The following is a 27319-nucleotide window of genomic DNA, read 5'->3' on the forward strand; positions in this document are numbered from 1 at the left end:
AACCGCTCTATATTAGAGTTAGATTGAAGAACTTTTCATCTCAGAATGATTTTCATTAACCCCCTCTTATGACAAAATGCATTGAACTTATGCTCATATAGGGAGTTTTTGAAACAAATTTTGAGATAGTGCATTTTTGAATAAAATCCTAACGTACGACATTCTTAAAACAATTTCTGAAAGAATAACCAAACCAACATAACTTTATCAATTCACGAAATATTTAGTAGAAAATGAATTATTTCCCCAAAAACTTTTGGCATTTCCAAATTTATTATCACTACTAATATACTACCAAAGATACTTTTCTACTACAATTTTCATTGAAGGGGATTGAATTACTCCAAGTTTTCCTTACTTCGTAAAAGCAACCCGTCCAGATTTTTCAATTTGGGAGTGTCAAAGATCTGTCATCATTGGAGAACAAACCGCTAGTAATTGGATCATGATCTATTACAACAATTTATTTTTAGTTGATTTTAAGCGAGAATATCTCACTGAAATAATTGTCATTCTTTGTGCGAAAGTAAGCAGCTTTCATTTAAAAATAAAATTTTAATTAAATTAATCTCAAAATATATTTATAAAAACAAACGAATAATGTTTCAATGAGAATTCACGCCTTTCCAATTGCAAATCAGTTAGATTTACTATTTTTGTAAAAATTCTAGTTTGCGTTTAAAAATTCAATTTTACATATTTCTAGTATTTGCCAACAGGACGGAGTTATTTTATAGCTTAGGTTCTAGTTTTTGATAGGGCTTTCTAGTTCGGTCGTTAAACAACCTTCTGGTAACACTACGGACTAATTCAGCCTTAAGTCCTCATGGACCGGCCACTTCAATCTAACCTAACCTCACATATTTAAGGCAATAACAATTTATTTTTTTTTTAGCGCAAATTCAAAAAACTAAAAAGCATACAAATATTTATATACATACATTCATAACTAAATTTGTTTAAATGCCAACATCACAAGCATTCATCAACTCAAAGTTAATTAAGCAATAACATATCACAGGCGCCATTTCGAAACGGTAAACAAATTGAATAATCAGTAGTTGAATGAATTATTTCATTAAACTATAGATTGAACGATTGGCTTGTAAAAATAATTGGCTTTAGAAATAAATAATTTATGAGTAAATTAAACAAAAGCGCAAATTTGTTTAACATATGATGAATTTAACCGTAACAAGTAAGGAAGGTTAAGTTCGGGTGTAACCGAACATTACATACTCAGTTGAGAGCTATGGTGACAACATAAGGGAAAATAACCATGTAGGAAAATGAACCGAGGGAAACCCTGGAATGTGTATCAAATGAAAGGCGTTAAAGAGTATTTTATGAGGGAGTGGGCCATAGTTCTATAGGTGGATGCCATTTAGGGATATAGCCATAAAGGTGGATCAGGGTTGACTCTAGAATGCGTTTGTACGCTATGGGTTTCAAATGAAAGGTGTTAATGAGTATTTTAAAAGGGAGTAATCCTTAGTTCCATAGGTGGACGCCATTTTGAGATATCGCCATAAGGTGGACCAGGGGTAACCCTAGAATTTGTTTGTACAATATGGGTATCAAAAGAAAGGTGTTTATGAGTATTTTAAAAGGGAGTAATCCTTAGTTCCATATGTGGACGCCGTTTCGAGATATCGCCATAAAGGTGGAGCAGGGGTAACCCTAGAATTTGTTTGTACGATATGGGCATCAAACGAAAGGTGTTAATGAGTATTTTAAAAGGGAGTGGGCTTTAGTTCTATAGGTGGACGCCGTTTCGAAATATCGCCCTAAAGGTGGACCAGGGGTGACTCTAGAATATGTTTGTACGATATGGGTATCAAATTAAAGGTATTAATAAGGGTTTTAAAAGGGAGTGGTGGTTGTTGTATATAGGTTGTATGTTGTATGTTGTATAGGTCGCCTTTTCGAGATATCGCCATAAAGGTGGACCAGGGGTGACTATAGAACGCGTTTGCACGATATGGGTATCAAATGAAAGGTGCTAATGAGTATTTTAAAAGGGAGTAATCCTTAGTTCCATAGGTGGACGCGGTTTCGATATATCGCCATAAAGGTGGACCAGGGGTAACCCTAGAATTTGTTTGTACAATATGGGTATCAAAAGAAAGGTGTTTATGGGTATTTTAAAAGGGAGTAATCCTTAGTTCCATATGTGGACGCCGTTTCGAGATATCGCCATAAAGGTGGAGCAGGGGTGACCCTAGAATTTGTTTGTACAATATGGGTATCAAAAGAAAGGTGTTAATGAGTATTTTAAAAGGGAGTGGGCCTTCGTTCTATAGGTGTTCGCCTTTTCGAGATATCGCCATAAAGGTGGACCAGGGGTGACTTTAGAATATGTTTTTACGATATGGGTATCAAATGAAAGGTGTTAATGAGTATTTTAAAAGGGCGTGGGGCTTAGTTCTATAGGTGGACGCCTTTTCGAGATATCGCCATAAAGGTGGACCAGGGGTGACTCTAGAATGAGTTTGTACGATATGGGTATCAAATTAAAGGTATTAATGAGAGTTTTAAAAGGGAGTGGTGTGAAGGCGATTTCCAGATATCGACCAAAATGTGGACCAGGGTGACCCAGAACATCATCTGTTGGATACAGCTAATTCATTTATATATGTAATACCTGCCAAGATTTTAAGGGTTTTTTATTTCGCCCTGTAGAACTTTTTCATTTTCTTCTACTTAATATGGTAGGTGTCACAACCATTTTATAAAGTTTTTTCTAAAGTTATATTTCGCGTCAATAAAACAATCCAATTACCTTACCATGTTTCATGCTTTTTTTCGTATTTGGTATAGAATTATGGCATTTTTTCATTTTTCGTAATTTTCGATATCGAAAAAGTGGGCGTGGTCATAGTCGGATTTCGTTCATTTTTCATACCAAGATAAAGTGAGTTCAAGTAAGCACGTGAACTAAGTTCATTAAAGATATGTCGATTTTTGCCCAAGTTATCGTGTTAACGGCCATGCGGAAGGACAGACGGACGCCTGTGTATAAAAACTGGGCGTGGCATCAACCGATTTCGCCCATTTTCACAGAAAACAGTTAATGCCATAAAATCTATGCCCCTACCAAATTTCAAAAGGATTGGTTAATTTTTGTTCGACTTATGGCGTTAAAAGTATCCTAGACAAATTAAATGAAAAAGGGCGGAGCCATGCCCATTTTGAAATTTCTTTTATTTTTGTATTTTGTTGCACCATATCATTACTGGAATTGAATGTTGACATAATTTACTTATATACTGTAAAGATATTAACTTTTCTTTTAAAATTTGAATTTAAAAAATTTTTTTTTAAAAAGTGGGCGTGGTCGTTCTCCGATTTTGCTAATTTTTATTAAACAGGCATATAGTAATAAGTGTAACGTTCCTGCCAAATTTCATCATGATATCTTCAACGACTGCCAAATTACAGCTTGCAAAACTTCTAAATTACCTTCTTTTAAAAGTAGGCGGTGCCACGCCCGTTGTCCAACATTTTACTAGTTTTCTATTCTGCGTTATAAGCGCAACTCAACTACCAAGTTTCGTCGCTTTAGCTGTCTTTTGTAATGAATTATCGCACTTTTTCGGTTTTTCGAAATTTTCGATATGGAAAAAGTGGGCGTGGTTATAGTCCGATATCGTTCATTTTAAATAGCGATCTGAGATGTGTACTCAGGAACCTGCATACCAAATTTCATCAAGATACCTCAAAATTTACTCAAGTTATCGTGTTAACGGACGGACGGACGGACGGACATGGCTCAATCAAATTTTTTTTCGATCCTGATTATTTTGATATATAGAAGTCTATATCTATCTCGATTCCTTTATATATGTACAACCAACCGTTATCCAATCAAACTTAATATACTCTGTGAGCTCTGCTCAACTGAGTATAAAAATAGAGCGCGAAAATATGCTGAAGCATTTATGAGTAATTAGTTAAAGCATCTCATTAAGGGTAAACAGAGTGCAGAGTTCTTGTAACAAAACAGACAGCCCAGTTCGGGTAAAAAGAATTAGTTTGTAATTATCCATCACACTCTTGCAGTTTACTATATAGTTAAAAGTTTTGTAGATTATACCGGTCTTCCTGGCAAAGCGTGCAAAGAGTTGGGTTTCAATTTCAAACTACACTTCTTGCAGTTATAAAAAAAGAAACATCTAGTGGTCTGTGGCCTAGTTTCGAGCCGACAAGCCAAGGATGCTGGTAGCTTGCTCTACCTACTGAGCTATCTATCACATCTTTATAAGAAATCATATCAAAACAGCATATATATATACCAAAATGCTTCGAGAAAGAATCCACGACTTCCAGCACTTTTCACAAACAAAATTTTTTATTCTTAAATTTTCAGAACCAAATTTAAGCTTCTGGAATTTTTTTGAAATTAGATGTATATGGGGTATTCCATCCCATTTCGACCAATTTTGAACCGACCCCTTTAGAATTGGCTGAAAGTTTTTCTTCTTTTTCTAGCTTACGAAAGACGTTTTTCAGAATTTCTTCAAATTTTTTCATCCAACTCATAAAAAGTTATGAATTAAAAAAAAAACACGGTTTTTGTTTTCAAAATGATATAACTTTTTAAAAAATTGACCGTTTGGGATCTTTTTTTTTTTAAATTTGTTTTTCAATGTACTTTTCGGAAAAAGCAGAAATAAATTTTTAAAGTTTTTTTTTTTTTAAGTTTCCAGTTTTTCGAGATTTTTCGAATTTCGCCACTTTTTTTTTCTCATAAAAAAACTTCAATCAATTCTGCAATCATCCCCACTAATCCCGGAGTGGCCGATTTTTTTTTTATTTAATTGAAAAAAAAAATTTTTTTTTTCAATTTTATTTGTATAACAAAAAAATGTAAGAAAATGATTTTTAAGTATTCTTTTCTTTATATATGTTACATTATTTTTAGAAAACTTACATGTTTACTGTGTCAGTCATTAATCCTGGTTATTTTAATCGTAGATTACCTTAATATATAAAGAAAAGAATACTTAAAAATCATTTTCTTACATTTTTTAGTTATATAAATAAAATTTGATAAAAAAAAAAATTTTATTTTTGAAAATTTTTTTTCAATTAAATAAAAAAAAAATATAAAAACAAATCAGCCCACTCCGGAATTAGTGGGGATGATTGCAGAATTGGTTGAAGTTTTTTATGAAAAAAAAAAATGGCGAAATTCGAAAAACTGAAAAAAAAACTTTAAAAATTTTTTTGTATTTTTTCCGAAAAGTACGTTTAAAATAAATTTAAAAAAAAAAAAGATCCCAAACGGTCAATTTTTTAAAAAGTTACAGCATTTTGAAAACAAAAACGGTGTTTTTTTTTTAAATTCATAACTTTTTTTGAGTTGGATGAAAAAATTTGAAAAAATTCTGAAAAACGTCTTTCGTAAGCTAGAAAAAGAAGAAAAACTTTCAGCCAATTCTAAAGGGGTCGGGTTCAAAATTGGTCGAAATGGGATGGAAGCCCCATATACAAGTTTCTACTTTAACATTTTCGCACCTTTTTTGGTTTTGGGATTTGAACCCGCACTCATACGATGGTTGAAGTGTTACAAACGCATTCAGCCACGACATGCCTTAGTTGTTGTAAACTTTCTCCCAATTACCAAAAATGTTCCTTCAAACAGCTTTTTATTTACACCTAAATCCAAACTATTTGTTTTAAGCCCCCATTTGTAGTACACAAAAAATTTAATTAATTATAATTTAAGTCCTTTCAACTTGTTGAACGGATTAAAGTTTAAGTTCTTTGAAGTAATTAAAAAGGTAACCCCTATCCACTATTATCTCTTCTGCCGCAGCCACAAAGCGCTTAAAGCTTTGAAAGGAAACTATGTTGTAGCAAGTAGAAAAAAAACCTCATTCTAGTGTTGATGACCTACTTAGCCATCAAAGTGGAGGAGTGGAACGCTGCATACCAATTACTCGCATATCTGCATACACACATACATATACATACAAATGTATATGTATGGATCAAGATGTGATTCTTGGTTAGTATACCTTTATATAGAAGCACAATAGTTAAGAGCCATGCAGGGAAAGTCTACACGTGAAATCTAAATGACCTGACTGCAACAGGGATGTGCATATTAAAGTTAGCACGAAGATCTTGAAGTTGGCCAGAAGCAAAAGAAGAATTGGAGAATCTTCCTGCAGGGTGTCTTCATAGCTAATATTTGTGTAGGTGCAAAGTGTGTGTCATTTTATGTACTTTTGTTAAATTGCACACCGAAAGGCAAAACAAAAAAGCGAAAAAATGTGACTTTAATTGGGTTTAAGTAAGGATAAGTTAAGTAAAAGTGAAAGCTAATACTTTTCTAAACGTACATCAGCGTTAAGATGATGGTGTGAGTGGTTTAATTTGCATTTTTAATTCAAATTAAAATAAAAAACTGTTAAGAGCCTGCCAAGATCATTTCAAATTAAACTCTAGTCTTTTTCTTCTGTGCTAGTCAGATTCTACCTAAACAAACCAATTACGACTGTGGCATAAAAGTTCGATCGACTCGAGTCATTAACTAAAATGCGAAAAATGTAGTCTAGCGTTTAAAAAAAAAGCATTGGACTGAACGGCGTGAATTGCAATTACGGCAAAAACTTTAAAATAATTATTTCACCAAAATGTTAAGAAAGTTAGTTTTAATGATGAAAGAAACTTCAAATACATTTCGAAAAATTACCGTTAAACGAATCTAACTAATCTAACGTCAGTTCAAGTATTTTTTGTTTGAATGCTACTTTTCTTTCTGGATTCGTTGTTTTTTAACGAAGAAATAATCCCGGAGTAGTCCTGAGATGACCCTGAGAACAACCCAAAATTATTTCAAAACATTCCTGTTAGATCCCGAATATATCTCCAAAGCAACACCGATGTAGCTCCAAAAACATCTCCGAAACATCTAAAACTGATCCCGGCAACAATCTTGAACGACTCCCAAAGTTATCTGGAAGTCATATCGTATTTTATTGGAATGTGACTATAAAATAGTCTGGAAAAACAGTTTTACTGTCCAGAAGGAAATATAATAATGAATAATAACAACAACAAAAATGTATATAGGAAACACAAAAATTCGAGTCCGGCGGAATTGGGGCAGCCGAATTAAGCGATTTGAGAATATATTGTGACCAGGGGAATAGTGCCTCTGCCAACTGTTCCATATATTCAGTGTAACTGATCTACGTAAGTCAATATGACTTGCGATTATAACGATTAAAGAACTATTAAAAAGTAGGGTCTCCAAGGAGCATGGGACTCCCTCATACCCTTGAAACCACCTCCCCCCCCCCCACCGCCCCCCATTTTTTAGCACAACAACTTGGTCTGTAAATCGAGATTGCTGACATTCTCCATTTCAAATCGCGTCCAAATTTGTCACGCTGTTCTGAATCACAGAGATGTTTCAATTGTAACTGTTACAAGGAGGTGTGGGACCCGTAACCGGTCGATCCTTCCAAGCTATTGGATATCTGCGCGCAAAATTGCATCTAAAATCGTCTAACCATTCTTCGGTAGGGAGTGCTATCATATGACAGTGAGTTACATATATATTTTTCTTTCCCATTTAAACAAAAAAAGCTATTCAGTGATTGCGTATACGATAATGATACATTTAATAAGGCTATTTCCTATGTGAGAATATCAGCTTAACCGATTAACTCGCTATACCACATTAAACTTTTAAATTTAAACACACATTATACAACCCACCTAAGAAGTACTTTTTAGCTTTTGTGCTCAACATTATTTCCGCGCAGCAACTTTAACCACCAAAAACTCAGAACAAACATTATGTGGTGACGCCATCAACAGCAAATGATGATCAAATCGATGACGTTGCTGTTAGTGTTGGCATTTACAATGACGATGAAATTGAAATTTTCCAGTACGCATCACATGCCAAACAATAATTAGCAAAAATGCCAACAAAACGCCCATTGAATAGTGGTATTTTATTTTATTTATTTAGTGGTACTTTCTGTGATTGGTGTAATAGGAATAAATAAGGCGAATAAATATTTTAATGGAATTTTAATCAGTGTAACGTTGTCTAGAAAACAGTGTACTTGCATATATTTCGACATCGTTTCCCACTAGGAATTGCTGTAACGGTTCCTTCAAAAGGAAGACTAGTCTTAGTAAATACTTGAGTATGCAGTTAGGGGTACAGACGACAAAAAAGAATTTAGGGAAGATCAATACTTTTGTTGGCATATGTGCCGACTCATGGCTATTATAGCAACCAAAGCTCTGAAACCATCAATGAAAAATGGAATTAAAACAGTCAGCCATAGGTAATTTAAAAATGGTTACAGGGCATGTTATGCGTGAATTGGCATGAACGCGAAAGCATGAAAGTGTGGTAAATTTGCGTTAACTAATTACATACAAATGTTTAGTTATGCTAGCAAGTGTTGAATAAAAATTGTATGTAACTATGTGTAAATGAGTTTTAGGTTGGTAGTAATATAATTAAGAGTGATTTATTAGTAAATTTAATCTGATAATGAAATGAAATTTGAAATCGATATTCGTGGGTGTAGCATGAAATTTTCTAGGGGGTTGGTTTCGTAAATATTTGTATATCAGAAAGTGGACTATCTAAATATGCACTAAGTTAATTACTGAAATTATTTAAAAAAATTTATTTTTCAAAACGAAAAGCAATATTTTGATGAACAATTTTAAAGTGAGAAGTAATGATGAAAAGTTCAAAGTTAGAAGTATATTTCAAATAAATTTTCTATTGGAATGTCATTAATCAAAAATTTATTTCCCCTCAAATCAAACTAGCTAATATTTCGAACCAATGCTGATACCAACTCAAGCATAACTGGTCTTTGAATAAATAAGCTTAATCAAATCAACTTTGTTTATGCATAAATAAATTTAGAATTTGTTCTTTACTTCAGTTTGAGGTAAACGTACTTCAAGTTTAAGTAGCAGTGATGCTTCCAATTTTAACTTTGAAGAGTTGAAATATACAAAGAAAGTGAATAATAAACAAGCTAAAACGGGAAAGAGAAGCTAAGAATAATGACACAGAAAACAGTACAGTAACACAAGAAAACTAAACTAATAAAAGTCAAACAATATCCAAAATAAAAGCAAATATATTAACAAACCAATAACATCGAAAAGATAACAAAACAGGAAAATTTAACCAGGAAGCTACAAAGATGAGAAAATTAAATAAAAGAGCTAGCCCAACAAACATAAAAAAGCGCTGAGAAATAAGAAAATTGAAGTCGCACATTAAAACAAGAATCAAGAAGAGTTACTGAACAGAATTAAATAGATGCAAGATGAGACAGAAATGAAGCAACAAACTTATACAAGAAAAAGGACGCAAGGAAAATAAAAATGAAGCAAGAAAATAGGCACAGCAAACTAAAACGAGCAGCAAGAAAAAAAGAAGAATGAAGAAAAAGGACTAAACAGAATTAACAAAATGCAAGATGAAAGAAAAATTAAGCCACATACTTAAACCAGAAGCAGGAAATAACAAAAATAAAACCATAAAATTAAACAAGAAAAGGAAACAGTAAACTAAAACGAGAAGTGAGGAGCAAGAACAAGGATAAATGAAAAAAGAAAACAAAGTAAAAAACATACTACAAGGAGAAGCAATAAAAAAAACACGGCAAACCAAAACAAAAAAAAAAAAAAAACAAAAATTAGACAGGAAAAATAAAACAACAAAAAATTAAGCAAGAAACAAAAAAAAACAAAACGACCCAACAGAAGGCGCAAGAAACGATAAAGGCAAGCAATAAACTAAAACAAGAAGCAAGAGAAAAGTCATAAATCACCACATTTCAACAAGAAATAAGGAAAATTTAAAGGAAGAATGATTCTTAAACTTAATAGCATAATATTTCCCATAAAAAGGAGTGTTAGCGTAGTTTGTATAGACAAAAGACGTCCAAACCTATTTAACTGCGAAAATAGGCGCCTTGTGAAAATTTGTTACAAAGAACACGCTTTTCCCTCCAAAAATGTTGATGATGCGCATCTTTATGCATCTTTTTTCGTATATAATAACAATCTTTAAAGTCATTTCTTCACATATATTAGCAAATTTTTGAACCGATTTTGAGTTCAGTGAAGTGATCGCTGTGTTATCGGGAAAGTGCACTTGGCTATGATGCCAAGGTTCCATGTTCATAAGCAGCATCAAGAATGTGGTTGCCTCAGAAAAAGTTCCCCAAGAAAGCGGTGAACTTGTAACGGCGTAAAAACTGTCTTTGAAAATTTTTTACCCTATCAAACGGTACAACCAAAAAAACAAAATCGGATGTTTGGGAATTAGACTTTAATTATTTTCATAGCATAACTCAGTTTTTTACTAATATAGTTCCATCACCCTTTAATTTTCGAAATTTCAACACTTTCAGATTAGTAATTTACTGCAGTCAAAATTAAATTTAACGAATCGAACGTGTGCCGATTTAAGAGGCTGCGCAGCATCATAGTAAACTTAATTTTAAGTTTTTCTCGACTTTTGTGAACATTCATTGCAAATTGTGTCATAAAACCAAAGCTTTATTTACACTTAAGAACAACAGAAAAAACATTAAATAAAAAGATCAAAATAAATACACGTACTACATAGATACATATCGAATACAACACAAACACGGAAAATGGGCGATGAAGTGCACAATGTATTTTAATTATTTCATCAAACCACAAATTGACCCAGAAAACTAATTACTGTTCAACCACAATAACAACAAGAATAACAAAAAATGGTAGCAACGCATGCCGAAGCATCAAATAATTTTCCGAGTGTTGAGCTTTACATAATTATGGTTTTACAAACGTTAACAGCAACATCGCAACATTTGCACAAAATATTTTTTTTTTGTTTTTTTTTTTTGTAAAAATGTTGCTAGGACTGTTTAAAGGAATCAAAACAGTCATATATATTATTTCTAATTGCTGTTTTTATGTACGGGTCCCTTTTTCGCTCTTATTTGGAATCCAAATCTATAAATAAATTTTGGTTGTAAATATGGAGGTTCGGGCTATTAGCGAGATTTGGGCAATTTTGGCCGTAGTGCTTTTGTTTAGCTATATTTTGTTAAAATAATTTGTTAAAAGTAAACGAGTGTGAGCACACAAAGAAACCTATTTGTACTATGGCACTATTGTGAATATTTGCACTGCATTACCGGCAGTTGCTATTATACGCCAGATGGCAGCGCACGCTGTAAGTTTTAATTGATTGATAGAACAGCTGATTTCTGTTGATATTTGATAAAGAGACTTTTATGTTGGTTGCGCAAGATGCACAAGGGTCCGGCTCGTTCATCTTATCGTTAGCTAAATGTGAAAATGTGCTAAGTCAACTTTACTCAATATGTTTTCCCATCACTCCTCAACTTAATGACTGAAATAAAGCACTAAAACTATATATTTCACAAAAAATACTATTTATTTCTCAAATTATTTATAACGGTTCTGATCTGGACTCTTTTGCCGGATGGTGCGCAGACAATAATTTATATTTAAATTCAAACAAATGCTGTTTGTGCTTTATTCCAACAAGGCAACTGCCACATACTTTATCTACAAACTAAATACTAAATCTCTTAATCGTTGTCAAGAGAGTAAAGACTTGAGTGCAATTTTTAACTCCAAACTCTTTCTAGTACCACTGACTTCGATGTTTCAAAATTTGTTGGAATGGTTGGGTTCAGCAGACTTAACACCAGTGACTTTAAGGACCCTATGACGTTGAGTGCACTATATATATCCTTGGTCAGAAGTGATCTTGAATATTGCTCAATAATATGGAATCCTTTCCATGAATCTAACTCCTATAAAATTGAGAGAGTTCAAACAATTTTTACAAAAACTGCTTTACGTATGCTTCACTGGCCAGACGGCCTCCCATCATATACCAGCAGGCAAAATTGCTTGGTCTTCAGGCTTTGCATGACAGAAGAACTTTAATCTCACTCATGCTTGACTTTAACATGAATTGCTCTGATTTATCAAATTTGTTCATTCCATATATGCCAATGCGTGATCTTCGGCATAATTCTTTATCTAAATAACTAATAAAACGAATTATGCTATCAATGAACCTATAACTAGCTTATATAAATTTAAGCTTGAAGTGTTTTCTATTTTTAACTAGTATGTAACAAAGTATGTAGTTATCGACATGTAAGAATTGAAGTAGATTATGGTCAGCACAAAGCATTTATCAAACACCAAATGTATGTCTCAATTGGTTGAATCCAATTGAAAGGGGTTGTGTAGGAAACTCTCTCAAGGGGTTCCCAGCGCAAATATAGCTTCTCTAACCCAATTGTCAACCTCACATACACGTTATTTTGAATTCAGCTTTAAAACTGTATTAAAATGCTATTTTTTCAAAAAAAAAAAAAAAAAAAGTGACTTAGCACATTTTCACATTAAGCTAACGTTATAATAGAGGTTCTTAATAGCAGTGGTGATATAGGTTTTTTAAAAAAGTTGCTCGGAAATGGAGGAAAAAAATAGGTTTGGTATTAATAATCTCCTAATTATAGATGTATATTAGAGATAGCCCCAAAAATAAAATTTGGTTTTTGTTAAATTAATGTTTTTTTTTGCAATTTATTACTTAAAAGTTTTTTTTTTCTAATTTTTGCTTTTGGTTTTAATATTATTATTACCTCTCTGAAGTTGGCAAGACCACTTTTACGTGGAAAAAAATTACCTATTGGGAAAATTGCCGTGAATTTGCCGTAATTTATCCGCGAAACAAAAAAATTTGCCCCGGCATATTTTAGAACATTTCACATGAAGTTAGCGTGCCACTCCCGGAGAACCACCTTAGAGACCAGCTAGGCAATAATTCTTGCACGTGAATTTGCCGTGAATTATCCGTGAAACAAAAAAATTTGCCGTGGCCATATTTTAGAAAAAAATATAGGGTGGCACGCCAACTTCACGTGAATTTGGCGGTGCACCATAAAAAAAATAAATTTTTTTTTTTTGGAATTTAAAAAATATGCCACTTATCTACGGCAAATTTACGGCAAACTCGTGTGCAGGAATTATATTCCTAGTTGATCGCTAAGGTGGTTTTCTGAGGGTGGCACGCTAACTTCACGTGACTACCTTCACTAAACATGGCCGCGGCAAATTTTTATGTTTCATGGATAAGTCACGGCAAATTTACGGCAAATTCACATGAAAGAATTATATTCTTAACTGGTGTCTAAGGTGGTTTTCGAAAAGTGGCACGCTAACTTCGCGTGAAGTTTTTTGTCTATTATTTAATTTTTCGTTTTTTTTTTTCTTCTATTATTTATTTTTTTTCTATTATTTTTCTATTATTTATTATTTCTACTATTTTTTTTTTTCTTTTTTAATTTTTGCGTTAATCAAGCTAAGCATATATTGGAAAGATTTTCTGTCATCCTTATTTGGTTCTTTTCGTTACCCTAGACACTTTTAAAAAGAGGCAAATTTTCGTGCATATATCAAATTATTTGTCATTACTTATTTATATATATAGGATTCCTAGATTTATATATTTATTATTATTTTACTCCAAAATGACTAAAAAAAAAAACTATCATCAAACATTTTCAACTAAAAACAAAAACGAAGCCCATCTCCATAAAAAAAAACATTAAGTGAATGACAATTTAATTCCCGAATTCATTTCAACATTTCAAAAGAAACAGCTAAAGTATTAGAAAATCGCTGACCTTAAGTAAACAGGGCAAACGAATGCAAATTTCGAAAAGATTATGAACGGACAACTATATTAATATAAAAACGCTTGCAGCAAAATGATTCCATGACACACCAAAAATGCAATAAAAATATTTTCTAATGGCGGTAGCGAAGGGCAAGTACATACGAACATTCATACTTATCTATGTAGGATGATGACTCTGACGACGAGCATAAGTAATGAAATCACCAACTTCAGCAAAACTACATCTAGCCACGTTGAACGTTTAAGTAAATGTAAGTTTTTTACAGTAAGTAAGTAAGGTTGCGTGCTGAAAAGTCTGAGCACGCGCTCACTAACCCTAAGATGCCCCACATTGGTATTCGTATGTATCTGCATCGTCATCATGTTACAAATTTATAGTTGTAGTTACTAGTTGGCATACATCGCTTATTTTGATTTACATGCATATTTATGTACTATTTGTATGTTTGTAGCTGTGATGATGGCGCACTGTTCTTTGGTGGACACGTTGAGACATTCAGAAAGCAACCAGAGGACATAATATCCATCAGTTATTTGCCAAGTGTGGCGTTTTGTTATGCACGTGTCTATGTGCGGTGAGGCAATATGCTGTGTGTGTGAACATAGAACAATATTGCTAGAAGCACAAAACTCAATTGTTGTTGGCCACCAGCTGTCTTTAATAACAAACAAATATAGTAGTGTATACTTATATGAGGTACTATGTACAACGTACATACGTGCCCTGTAGGGAAAATCCCAACAAGTTTGACATATATTTCGAAGAAGTGAAAGTTGTATACGCTGTATTGCGTTTTTAATAATTTTCTGGCTTCAAATTGCATCCTTAGTCTTTTGTGTTTGTAAATTTCTATATTCTAAAATTGTAACTCAAATATAGCCCGATTGCCGGTACTTATGAACGAAATATGAACTTTAAATCAAACATTAAGTGGAGTCACATTTGACAATAATCGCGCTCATAAATTCAAATGTTGCTTCTTGACTTATCTGCAGCATTGATTTTTTCGGTATCATAAAAACTACTCAATTAATGCCTTTCTGAAATATGAAGTAATGTACAGGAAATTAACGCCTGTGGTCGTTATTTCCTTTTGTGGAAGGGTTTTTTTTCCTTTTCCTAATAAGAAATGGAAAAGTTTTAGTCAGCGATACTGAATGGCTGGGTCTGCAAAGTATCACATTTTCCACAACTAAGGAATATGGAAACATATTGCTGGCGTGATTGAGATGATTGACGGTCTGAAACAATTTCATGAAGTTGCGGATACGAAAACTCGGGATTGACGGTATATTGTCCCGAGAACCAACCTTTATCTATGTAAACCAAGCTCATTGAGTACAAATAGGTGGCTGGTGTAAATATAGGTGGGAGTACTGCTCAATATGGTGGTCTGGCCTGATGAAACACTTAAGTAGATAATTTTCCAGCAAATAAAAAATCGATTCAATATTGCTAACCTTAACTTTAATTTTCGTAAAAAGATAATCAGCGCGTGTACAAATATCAAATGAACAAAAATGTTCAGTTTAGCTAACTGTAAGCTTACAAAAACAACAAACATTGCAAAAAGAGAATGTCAAAATATAATAAATGTAATGAGTGTAAAGAAGTTTTTACAGGGTTCCCCACATATATATTGCGGCAGAGGTATTATAGCAACCATGGTTCAACATATCACAGTTTATAGATTTACCTGATGCCAAACAAAAATATTTGGCTTATGATAACTTTATTTTAAACAGCTCTGGCTAACCCTGGAAACGTTGAGATACACATGAAAAACTACCAGTTGTAGGATCAAACTTGACAGACATTGTTCTGACTTTCTCTATCTATCCACCAGCCTGTTCTCTGTCTAACCCTATTCTTCTTTTATTTCCTCTCCCGTCTGTATTTTCTAGTTTACCTTAATCGGCTCATTCATTCTTCCGGAAATCTTCCCGCTTTTCCTCTTATTCTTCCCGCTCTTGCTCTTATCCAAGTCTAGCTCTCACTACTACTCTTAATCTTATCCTTACTCTAAATCTTCCTCTTAACCTCTTTTACTACATTGTCTGAAACCATTACCCTTATTCTATTCTTACTTTCGCTCTCCATAATCCTCTTGTTCTCTTTACTTTTCCGGCTTCCCTCCAACTTCCTCTACTTTTCTTCCTATTTCCTCTGTTGTTCATCTCTTTTTTGTCACATACCCGTTTCCAATGTGGAGATATATCGAATTACTCTTTTCCGCACATTAAATTGCTAAGGTGGTAAATAAGTAGCAAAATAGTACCAACAATTCCACCTTCCTACTACTTTAAAATTCATGACCGGATTATGAGGGCTGTCAAATTTTTGTTCTACTACGGAGATTACCTGTCTGATTTTATTACGTCATGGGCTGCCCCTATACGCCAGAAAATTATGAAAAATTTAAGTTTTTTTTTTCAGGCAATCAACCCAGAGCCCCCGCCCCTTGATTTTCCCCTTCTTGTTTTCTTTTGTTTTCCGCTTTTTCGTTTTTATACTCAAGTTGAGCAGAGCTCACAGAGTATATTACCTTTGATTGGATAACGGTTGGTTGTACAGGTATAAAGGAATCGAGATAGATATAGACTTCCATATATCAAAATCATCAGTATCGAAAAAAAATTCGATTGAGCCATGTCCGTTCGTCCGTCCGTCTGTTAACACGATAACTTGAGTAAATTTTGAGGTATCTTGATGAAATTTGGGATGTACGTTCCTGGGAACTCATCTCAGATCGCTATTTAAAATGAACGATATCGGACTATAACCACGCCCACTTTTTCGATATCGAAAATTGCGAAAAATCAAAAAAGTGTGATAATTCATCACCAAATACGGATTAAACGATGAAACTTGGTAGGTGAGTTGAACTTATGACGCAGAACAAAAAACTAGTAAAACTTTGGACAATCGGCGTGGCACCGCCCACTTTTAAAAGAAGGTAATTTAGAAGTTTTGCAAGCTGTAATTTGGCAGTCGTTGAAGATATCATGATGCAATTTGGCAGGAACGTTACCCTTATTACTATATGTATGCTTAATAAAAATTTGCAAAATCGGAGAACGCCCACGCCCACTTTTTAAAAAAAAATTTTTTTTAAGTCAAATTTTAAAATAAAAGTTAATATATTTACAGTATATAAGTAAATGATGAGTTAAATCACGTGAACTAGACCCCCCATTTACCACTTGATCACAAAAATAAACTCCATGTATTTTTTTCATAAGTAGGTACCATGAAAAATTGAACCCCAAAATATTTTTAAAAAATTTTAGTTTTAAGGGTACTTTTTTTTAAAAAGAAAATTTTTGGTACACTTTGTTCAAAAATTAATTATAAATCAACCGTGAAAGATAAATTGATGAAACTTTGAGGGTTTATTTTTAAACGTTCATATTTTATTAAAATATTTTTATCTTAAAAAAATTTTCTTATTATCACATTTTTAATTAACTTTGAAATTTTTAAACGAAAATTTAACTGACTTCGCGGCCTCAGAATTGATATTCTTTTTATCAGTTACATGCGATATTTATTTAATATTAATATTCCAAAAGAAAATTTTGATGATCGCTATTAGTTTAAACAATATGAATTTTTTTATCACAGCACCTCGCACGCTAAAACGGTGCGCGACCAGACGACATGCTACGTTGCAGTATAAAACAAAAACAATGTGAAATGTTTACCACAGCGCGTGGGTGCCAGGCGCCACGCGCAAACGCGACAGACTGTGTTGCAATCGTCGCGAGGATACAAACTAAACCAATTTTTAGTTCTAGCGTGCGAGGTGCTGTGATAAAAAAATTCATATTGTTTAAACTAATAGCGATCATCAAAATTTTCTTTTGGAATATTAATATTAAATAAATATCGCATGTAACTGATAAAAAGAATATCAATTCTGAGGCCGCGAAGTCAGTTAAATTTTCGTTTAAAAATTTCAAAGTTAATTAAAAATGTGATAATAAGAAAATTTTTTTAAGATAAAAATATTTTAATAAAATATGAACGTTTAAAAATATACCCTCAGAGTTTCATCAATTTATCTTTCACGGTTGATTTATAATTAATTTTTGAACAAAAAGTACCAAAAATTTTCTTTAAAAAAAAAAGTACCCTTAAAATTAAAATTTTTTAAAAATATTTTGGGGTTCAATTTTTCATGGTACCTACTTATGAAAAAAATACATGGACTTTATTTCTGTGATCAAGTGGTAAATGGGGGGTCCAGTTCACGTGATTTAACTCTTATGTCAACATTCAACTCCAGTAATATGGTGCAACAAAATATAAAAATAAAAGAAAATTTCAAAATGGGCGTGGCTCCGCCCTTTTCATTTAATTTGTCTAGGATACTTTTAATGCCATAAGTCGAACAAAAATTTACCAATCCTTGTGAAATTTGGTAGAGGCTTAGATTCTAGGACGGTAACTGTTTTCTGTGAAAAAGCGCGGAATCGGTTGAAGCCACGCCCAGTTTTTATACACATTCGTCCGTCTGTCCTTCCGCTCGGCCCTTAACATGATAACTTGAGCAAAAATCGATTATCTTTACTAAACTCAGTTCACGTACTTATCTGAACTCACTTTGTATTGGTGTAAAAAATGGCCGAAATCCGACTCTGACCACGCCCACTTTATCGATATCGAAAATTACGAAAAATGAAAAACATGCCACAATTATATACCAAATACGAAAAAAGGGATGAAACATGGTATTTGGATTGGTTTATTGACGCAAAATATAACTTCGAAAAAAACTTTGTAAAATGGCTGTGACTGACACCTACCATATTAAGTAGAAGAAAATGAAAAAGTTTTGCAGGGCGAAATCAAAAGCCCTTGGAATCTTGGAAGGATACTGTTCGTGGTATTACATATATAAATAAATTAGCGGTACCCGACAGATGATGTTCTGGGCCATCCTGGTCCACATTTTCGTCGATATCTCGAAAACGCTTTCACATATACAACTAAGACCCACTCCCTTTTAAAACAATCATTAACACTTATCATTTGATTCCCATATCATACAAATACATTCTAGAGTCACCCCTGGTCCACCTTTATAGCGATATCTCGAAAAGGCGTCAACCTATAGATCTAAGGATCACTCCCTTTTAAAATACTCTTTAATACCTTCCATTTGATACTCATGTAATACAAACACATTCTAGGGTTCCCCTAGGTTTATTTTTTTTTATATTTATTTATTTTTTATATTAATTTTTTATTTATTTATTTTTTTATATAATTTTTTATTTTTTTTTTTTTTTTTTAATATAATTTCTTATTAATTTTTTTTTATATTATTTTTTTTTATATAATTATTATCAATATTAGACAAAAATTTCAAAGTTTACAAACGGCGAGGGTTACTAAACTTTGTAATTTTTTGTAATATTAATAACAAAAACAAACACACGTGTCTCGCTAATTAAATACAGATAATTATATTTATTATCGCTTATTACGTGAGACTAGAATAGACATACAATCCAAACGTATATACAAATCTATGTAAAAGGAAACGGATGAGCAAACAACGGACGGTAAGTAACTCACCATGAAGCACGTCGTCAATAGTTGCACTACGACAAAGACACAAGTTTCATGAGTACTATAAGACGGTATTAGATACTTACTACTAAATTTAAAAAGCGTATACTTATAGAAGAGCAAAACTAACTTCGAATGTCAAGAAAATTTTCGTCGCTAACTAATTAACATATGTAAGTCAGAACATAAACGAACAAAAATCTAATAAAGTTCATAAAATTTAATTGGGTGAAATATTAATCATCGAAACGGAAGTGGAACAGAAAAGTTTGAACAATTTAGCACGCATTCAATGTGCTTGTAAATCAGTGCTTATTTATAAATGTATGTAAATTGTAAATAACAGTCGTACTTGTCAATACTGGACAGCAAATGTTTGGAAAATTTCACGGACATAATGTGGTCTATACTACACTGGCGGAGAGGCACATCTTCAAACACCCTCGCACAGGAATATTTGTATGGCGGCATGTGCATCGTTTCATTTAAAGTTAATGCCCAATGTCTGATATTTACGAAATACACAAACAGATTCAATATGAAAATTTAAAATGTACTTGAGGTTTCGAACAAACCTTAAATGTTTTGATTTAAATCAAATTCGTTTATTGCCTCAATGTTAAATTGTCATATAAAGTTATTCGTATTTAAATATTACCAAAAGTAATTTAAATTATAAACACATCCATAAATAAATTCTCCAATTTCCTATGAAATTACAAACACGCATAACCATATTAAGATACATACACATACGTTTTGTAGACAGTGGACTTATGATTGGTCATGTCTTATTCAATTTTTTTGGTTACCATTTAAAATAATTTAAGCTTGATGTAGACGCTTATGCTTTGAGTCTCGACATGCGTCCTAAAGCAAGTTTTTTCGATGGCAGATCTGTGTAAGCAATTGGTCATCTTCGAGTTACAGTTTGAACACAACCTTTTACAAATATTGTTAAGACCTTTGACTTTACTTTGAGTGTGCAGGTAGCGTGCTCGCCTATCCCACCAAAGGTTCTGGGTTCAAGTCCCAGTAAAATCACCATCAAAATAGTTTAGAAAATGTTTTTAATGCTCACCCTCCTTCCTCAGTGGTTTGGCAAACGCTGCGAGTTTCGGTATTTCTGTAATGAAAAGCTTTTCAACAAAAATTCATCTGCTTTTAGATACCGTTTGGAGTCGGCAGAAAACATGTAGGCCCATTCCGCAAATTTATAGGAAAAATAATAAACTAGTTCGACGAAAATTGGACGAAAAACTCGGATTTTATGCCCTTGGAAGTGTATTATTTTGTAAGCTAGCTTACAAGACTTATTCAGTTTATGTGAGGTCCTCACAGGGTAGCCATTTTAGCCTAACCTATACTAGATTTATTAAATAAATGTTTCTTATTGAAACTTTCACATCGCGATGATTACTAGTAATGCTTCTGGATTTTATTTAAGAATTTATGAGCTTAACACCGGCTTATAATAATTGTATATTCAATTATTATGTTTCTCTAAGAGCAACTGAAAAGGAAGAAAGAAACATTTACTGGCATATGGCGATGGTACCATTTCGAAAACCGCCACGTAATCATCATCAGGCAATTTCGTAATGTTATCTGAATTTCACTTCCTTATCAGCAAGCTTTTCAACTGTATTCATACTGGTGTTTTTGCAGATGCCTCTATCCACTCAGCAATTGGATTACTATAAAATTCAATGTCACTGATCAAGTTCTCTTAAAGACATACATATAATATTGTTACGAATATTAGCAAAACTAAGGGGTGCTGCTATCTCTAAGCCGATGCTAAACAGTGATATCATGCACATCCATAGATCAATCATTATGTCTCTACATAAACGAAACAATAATTGTGTCTACACATATGTACCATGTACGTATACGAGCAGCGGAGAATCAATGCACAAACACATGCATATATCTGAGATACTCCTGAAAGTATGCAATGAGAGAAGCTATAAAGTCGTGCAATTGTAGTTACAGCTGAGAAGTTTGAGAGCTGATGGCAACTAGTAGATTCTGGAAATGGAAGCGCTTAGAAGATGCGAACGTTAAAATCAGAGAGTATAAAAGGCAGAAAATGTAGAGGCGCTGGTATTCAGTTTGAGTTGAGCTATCAAGCAGTTATTGATTAAGCACGCAATCTGTCGGGCAATAGTAGAGTCATTTGAACTATCAATCAGTTTGGTTGTTAAGCAAGCTAGTTGCAAAGTATAAGTGTTATTGCGAAGTACTTTAATAAAGGCCATTTTTCCATTATTCAATATTGGAGTTATTTATTCAACAGTTTAGTGATTCGAACTTAGCAGAAGGGCAAATACGAGGATTTGCAAGTAAATTCATTACAATATATATGTATTTATGCACCTAAATTGCAAGCTATCTTATGCGTGCTTCTATATTGCGCTACCATAGCCAGAGAGTAGATATGCAAGAAATATAATAATTTCATCAGCCTATTGTCACGTGGCTCAGTGTCGAGTGACACACGACTTTGTATTTGCTGTCAAAAAGTTAAAATTTTAACCCAAATATTTAAACAAAGCTATAGTGGAACGCAGTGGTGTAGTGGTTGCGTGCTTCGCCTACCACAGCAAAGATCATGGGTTCAATTCCCGCGCAAAGCAACATCAAAAATTTAGGAACAAATTTTTCAATTATCAAAAAGTTTTTCTTAGCGGGGTCGCCCCTCGGCAGCGCTTTGGCAAACACTCCGAGTGTATTGCTCATATGAAAAGCTTCTTAGTGAAAACTTATCTGCCCTGCAGATGCCGTTCGGAGTCAGCGTAAAACATGAAGGTCCCGTCCCGCCAATTTGTAGAAAAAACTGAAAGGAGCAAGACGCAGAAGCTTAGAACAGAAGCTTGGCCTTAAATCTCTTCGGAGGTTATCGCGCCTTGTATTTATTGATTTATAATGGACAGAAAGAAAACAAAAAACAAGATTCTCTTTGTATAGCTTTAGCTTAAATTTTAGAAGTTTTTTTTTTTGTTATTTGAAGTTCCTATTAATTAGATTTGTTCAGCTGAAAGGCCGCCGTTTAAGAATAAAACTTCTTCTTGGTTTGTTTTATATTCATATATTTTAATTTCGGCCTATATTTCGACTTCAATCTGAAGTCATCATCAGGGCTGAAGACAAAACAATAACAAAAATTAGTTACACAGAACATACATATGAACACATGAATAACAAAGTATGACTTACACATATCGTCGGTCCAATGACAAAGTCACGAATATGCATATTTGATGTGTTGAGAAAAACGCGTAAGACATTGTTAACAAGTAAGGAAGACTAAGTTCGGGTGTAACCGAACATTACATACTCAGTTGAGAGCTATGGAGACAAAATAAGGGAAAATCACTTCGTAGTAAAATTAACCTAGGGTAACCCTGGAATGTGTTTGTATGACATGTGTATCAAATGAAAGGTGTTAATGAGTGTTTTAAAAGGGCGTGGGCCTTAGTTCTATAGGTGGACGCCTTTTCGAGATATTGGCATAAAGGTGGACCAGGGCTGACTCTAGAATTTGTTTGTACGATATGGGTATCAAATTAAAGGTATTAATGAGGGTTTTAAAAGGGAGTGGTGGTAGTTGTATATGTGAAGGCGTTTTCGAGATATCGACCAAAATGTGGACCAGGGTGACCCAGAACATCATCTGTCGGGTACCGCTAATTTGTTTATATATGTAATACCACGAACAGTTATCCTTGCAAGATTCCAAGGGCTTTTGATTTCGCCCTGCAAAACTTTTTCAGTTTCTTCTACTTAATATGGTAGGTGTCACACCCATTTTACAAAGTTTTTTTCTAAAGTTATATTTTGCGTCAATAGACCAATCCAATTACCATTTTTCATCCCTTTTTTCGTATTTGGTATATTATTATGGCATTTTTTTCATTTTTAGTAATTTTCGATATCGAAAAAGTGGGCGTGGTCATAGTCGGATTTCGGCCATTTTTTACACCAATATAAGGTGAGTTCAGATAAGTACGTGAACTGAGTTTAGTAAAGATATATCGATTTTTGCTCAAGTTATCGCATTAACGGCCGAGCGGAAGGACAGACGGTCGACTGTGTATAAAAACTGGGTGTGGCTTCAAACCAATTTCGCCCTTTTTCACAGAAAACAGTTATCGTCCTAGAATCTAAGCCTCTACCAAATTTCACAAGGATTGGTAATGTTTTGTTCGACATATGGCATTAAAAGTATCCTAGACAAATTAAATGAAAAAGGGCGGAGCCACGCCCATTTTGAAAATTTCTTTTATTTTTGTATTTTGTTGCACCATATCATTACTGGAGTTGAATGTTGACATAATTAACTTATATACTGTAAAGATATTAACTTTTCTTTTAAAATTTGACTTTAAAAAATTTTTTTTTTTAAAAGTGGGCGTGGTCGTTCTCCGATTTTGCAAATTTTTATTAAGCATACATATAGTAATAAGGGTAACGTTCCTGCTAAATTTCATCATGATATCTTCAACGACTGCCAAATTACAGCTTGCAAAACTTCTAAATTACCTTCTTTTAAAAGTGGGCGGTGCCACGCCCATTGCCCAAAATTTTACTAGTTTTCTATTCTGCGTCATAAGTTCAACTCACCTACCAAGTTTCATCGCCTTATCCGTATTTGGTAATGAATTATCGCACTTTTTCGATTTTTCGAAATTTTCGATATCGAAAAAGTGGGCGTGGTTATAGTCCGATATCGTTCATTTTAAATAGCAATCTGAGATGAGTGCCCAGGAACTTACCTACCAAATTTCATCAAGATATCTCAAAATTTACTCAAGTTATCGTGTTACCGGACGGGCGGACGGACATGGCTCAATCGAATTTTTTTTCGATACTGATGATTTTGATATATGGAAGTCTATATCTATCTCGATTCCTTTATACCAGTACAACCAACCGTTATCCAATCAAAGTTAATATACTCTGTGAGCTCTGCTCAACTGAGTATAAAAATAGAGATTTAATTTTGTATTTTTCAACCACTATTGGAAGGTTTACTTTTGTAAACCACTAAGTAATGTTAATTGAAAAATAATTTTTTAATTTTTTTTTTTTTTTTTCAAAAATGTAGATTTTTTGTTTTTGCTTTGCAAAATTTGACATATATAATATTTGGTTTAAACAAAAACGGCACATTCGTGACTTTGGCATTGTGCCGACGATATGGACATGTATGATCGACTGATTGGGAATATGACTAAAAAGTTACAAAGAGGTTGACAAAAGAAAAGACATAAAAATATAAACAATTTGGAAAAGTCCCGTAAAAATAAACAATTTTCATAAACAGTAAGTGTAAACAAAAATCATGTATACAATGACAACATACATATGACAACAAGATTTAGATCAGTGGTCGTCAGCTAGTGAAATAATTATTCGCCTTCACTTCACACACATTACTATTATCTTTCGTTTAGTATTTGTTGAACAAGCAGAGAAACAACATCAGAGGAGGCTCTTGTTTATTTGCGCGTTTCCAAACAAATACTTTGCAAACAAGCGGCCACGCGCATAATGTTTTAATGGTTATGTATATATTTTGTTTAAAATTTTTGTTAGACCCAAGCAATAAAATAGTATTTGTATTGCATATTTGCGTATAATTTTTTGCGTATTAGCAAACATGCATGCATAGGTCCTACTGTTTGAGCGACTGTTCTATTTAATAGAAATTAGGCTTAAGAAAACCTAAACATGAATTTAAATGAATTTACCTGAATTTTATATTGAATTTATTTACATATGTACCTTTTACGTATAAGTACGCATCTTGAATTATTTGCATGTACAAATACGTATATCCTATTACGTACATATTCCTTATTAAATTTAAGTATTTGAGACGTTTGTATTGTACGCTAACACGCCAGCGTATTTCACCTCTCTGGCAACCCCAACAATGGGTTGACAGATGTGACTATGTACATACATACATACATTTACTATCGTTTTGACATTTTCATTATTTTATTATTCTATCGAAGAATTTAACCATCCCGGTGTGACCTAAGAAATATTCACCCCTATCATGCATTTCGACTTGGATTGAAATTTTCTCCGTTTGGCAACTTTGGTATCATGTGTTTCGTTTCCGTTCAGTTCAACTTCGAAATTTACAATTCTGCCTATCATGCACTTCGATCGTAGCTCCGTTTTTCTAAGTTGCAATTTTGTTGGCGGAGAATTTTTTGTTTTTTTATTTAGCTGTACAAATTTTATTAATTTGCGTAATTTTTTTTTAATTTTCTTAAAATGTAAGTAAAACTTGTATTTAAAAGTTGTAAAACTCACGATATTTCCAGTTTTTGCGCCCGAATGATGTTTTTTGATATGCTTTCAGGTCAAAAACAACAACACCAGAGCAATATGGAAAATTGGCAGATATGATGGAGAGTAAGCCAGATATAGCCAACGGTTTCCACCAGCGTCCGAAGGAAGATGTGCAGGCTTTTTGGGAAGAGGTAGAATCTAATTTAAATGCACTTGGTCCACCATCAAAAGACTCTAATGCATGGAGAAAGGTAAGGTATTAATTGAATTGAAAACGAATTTGTAAAATCTAACGTTTCATTACAGGTTTGGATTGACTGGAAGTGCTATATCAAACGCAAACTGACTAGCAATAAGAAGGAAATGATGAGCACAGGGGGAGGGCAATGTCGTTTACAACGTATAAGTCCACTTGAGGAGAAAATTGTGCGTTTAACGGGGTTGGAGAGGTGTACAAGTGGAATAAGGAATGCCTACGATTATGGCGATAGTACACAAGCCGCAGACACATTCAGACGATGTACCTTGAACCAGCAGAGCTAGCAGCCATAACAGAGATAGCAGAACAGAAAAGGAGAGCGCTGCATCGTTACTAAGGGAGCAACAAGATCTCCAGAAAGAATTTTATGCCGAAGAAAAAATCATTATGAAGCTGTCGATGGCAAAATGAAGGAAACTGTGACATATTTCCGGCGAATGAACCGCTCTCTAGAAGTTATGGCAGACACTGCAGCAAAGCAGCTTCAAGAGCAGCAACGACACAACAAGATAAAGGAAAACCTGTTAAAAGAAAAGGTGGAAATAAAAATTCGAATGCTAAAACTAGATCCCAACTATAGAGAAGACTCGGAATAATTGTATACATGATTTTTGTTTTTGTATTATCTTTAATGAATTAGAAAACTCGGAATAATTGTATACCTGATTTTTGTTTATTTTTTTTTTGTATTATCTTTAATAAGCAACCTGAGAAATGAACTGAGTGCCATTTTTTTATGTAACAAAATGTCATATGCACTGAATTTAATTCTTAAATTAACATAGATAAATTTTAAATTTAAAGAAAAACATGAAATATTGAAATAAAATTGAACACTTTGAAAAGAAGAAATTATGTTGTCACGAATACGATATGCTGTTGAAGTAAATTCAGGGTCATTGATTTGTTCCTCTTCCTCTTGACGGCTTTCATTATCAAATTCTATCGGATTCAAATCTTCTACTTTGTAGAAAATGCAAATATTGTGTAGTGCACAAGCTACATTTATAATTTCACTAGCTTTTTGAGGCGAGTAATGCAGCTCTCGAGCTCCCAACAAACATCGAAAGCGGTTCTTTAAAACTCCAATCGTCCGCTCTATAATATTTCTAGTTTTGGAGTGCTTCATGTTATAATTACTTTGTCGGCTGCCTTGAATTACGGAACGATACGGAGTCATTAGCCAGGGTTGTAATGGATATCCAGCATCTCCTTGAAAAAAAGCAAATAACTATTTTAAATTGTCTAAGAAACGTACATATATGTATAACTAAATACCTAACAGCCATGTGTTCCTTTCACCTTCACGATATCGTCGTTCCATACAGCACCTCAGCTTGCTCAATCCCCATACATGAGCGTCGTGATTGCATAATACCTAGCGTCAATGCTTCTTATTCGTAATTTGTGATCG

At 33.4% G+C, this 27319-nt stretch overlaps 2 protein-coding genes across 4 annotated transcripts in view; one reads left to right on the forward strand and one right to left on the reverse strand.

Annotated features, from left to right (window-relative positions):
* Src64B (Tyrosine-protein kinase Src64B) overlaps positions 1 to 27319 on the reverse strand; it is a 211546-nt gene that overhangs the window by 50310 nt on the left and 133917 nt on the right. The window lies entirely within an intron of this gene.
* On the forward strand, positions 22387 to 26747 carry LOC137251625 (uncharacterized). Its single transcript, XM_067786318.1, has 3 exons — positions 22387 to 22408; positions 25717 to 25897; positions 25953 to 26747. The coding sequence occupies exons 2-3, from the start codon at positions 25760 to 25762 to the stop codon at positions 26187 to 26189; spliced, it is 375 nt and encodes a 124-aa protein (XP_067642419.1). The 5' UTR covers positions 22387 to 22408; positions 25717 to 25759; the 3' UTR covers positions 26190 to 26747.

The sequence above is a fragment of the Eurosta solidaginis genome, chromosome 5 (genome assembly GCF_040869045.1).
Source record: "Eurosta solidaginis isolate ZX-2024a chromosome 5, ASM4086904v1, whole genome shotgun sequence".
Lineage (NCBI taxonomy): Eukaryota > Metazoa > Arthropoda > Insecta > Diptera > Tephritidae > Eurosta > Eurosta solidaginis.

What these genes read in the sequence shown, in the direction of transcription:
- LOC137251625 (XM_067786318.1), top strand. Translation starts at nt 25,760, where the DNA reads ATGATGGAGAGTAAGCCAGATATAGCCAACGGTTTCCACCAGCGTCCG. An exon ending in ACTCTAATGCATGGAGAAAG is followed by an intron (nt 25,898 to 25,952) that starts GTAAGGTATTAA and finishes GTTTCATTACAG; the next exon opens with GTTTGGATTGACTGGAAGTG.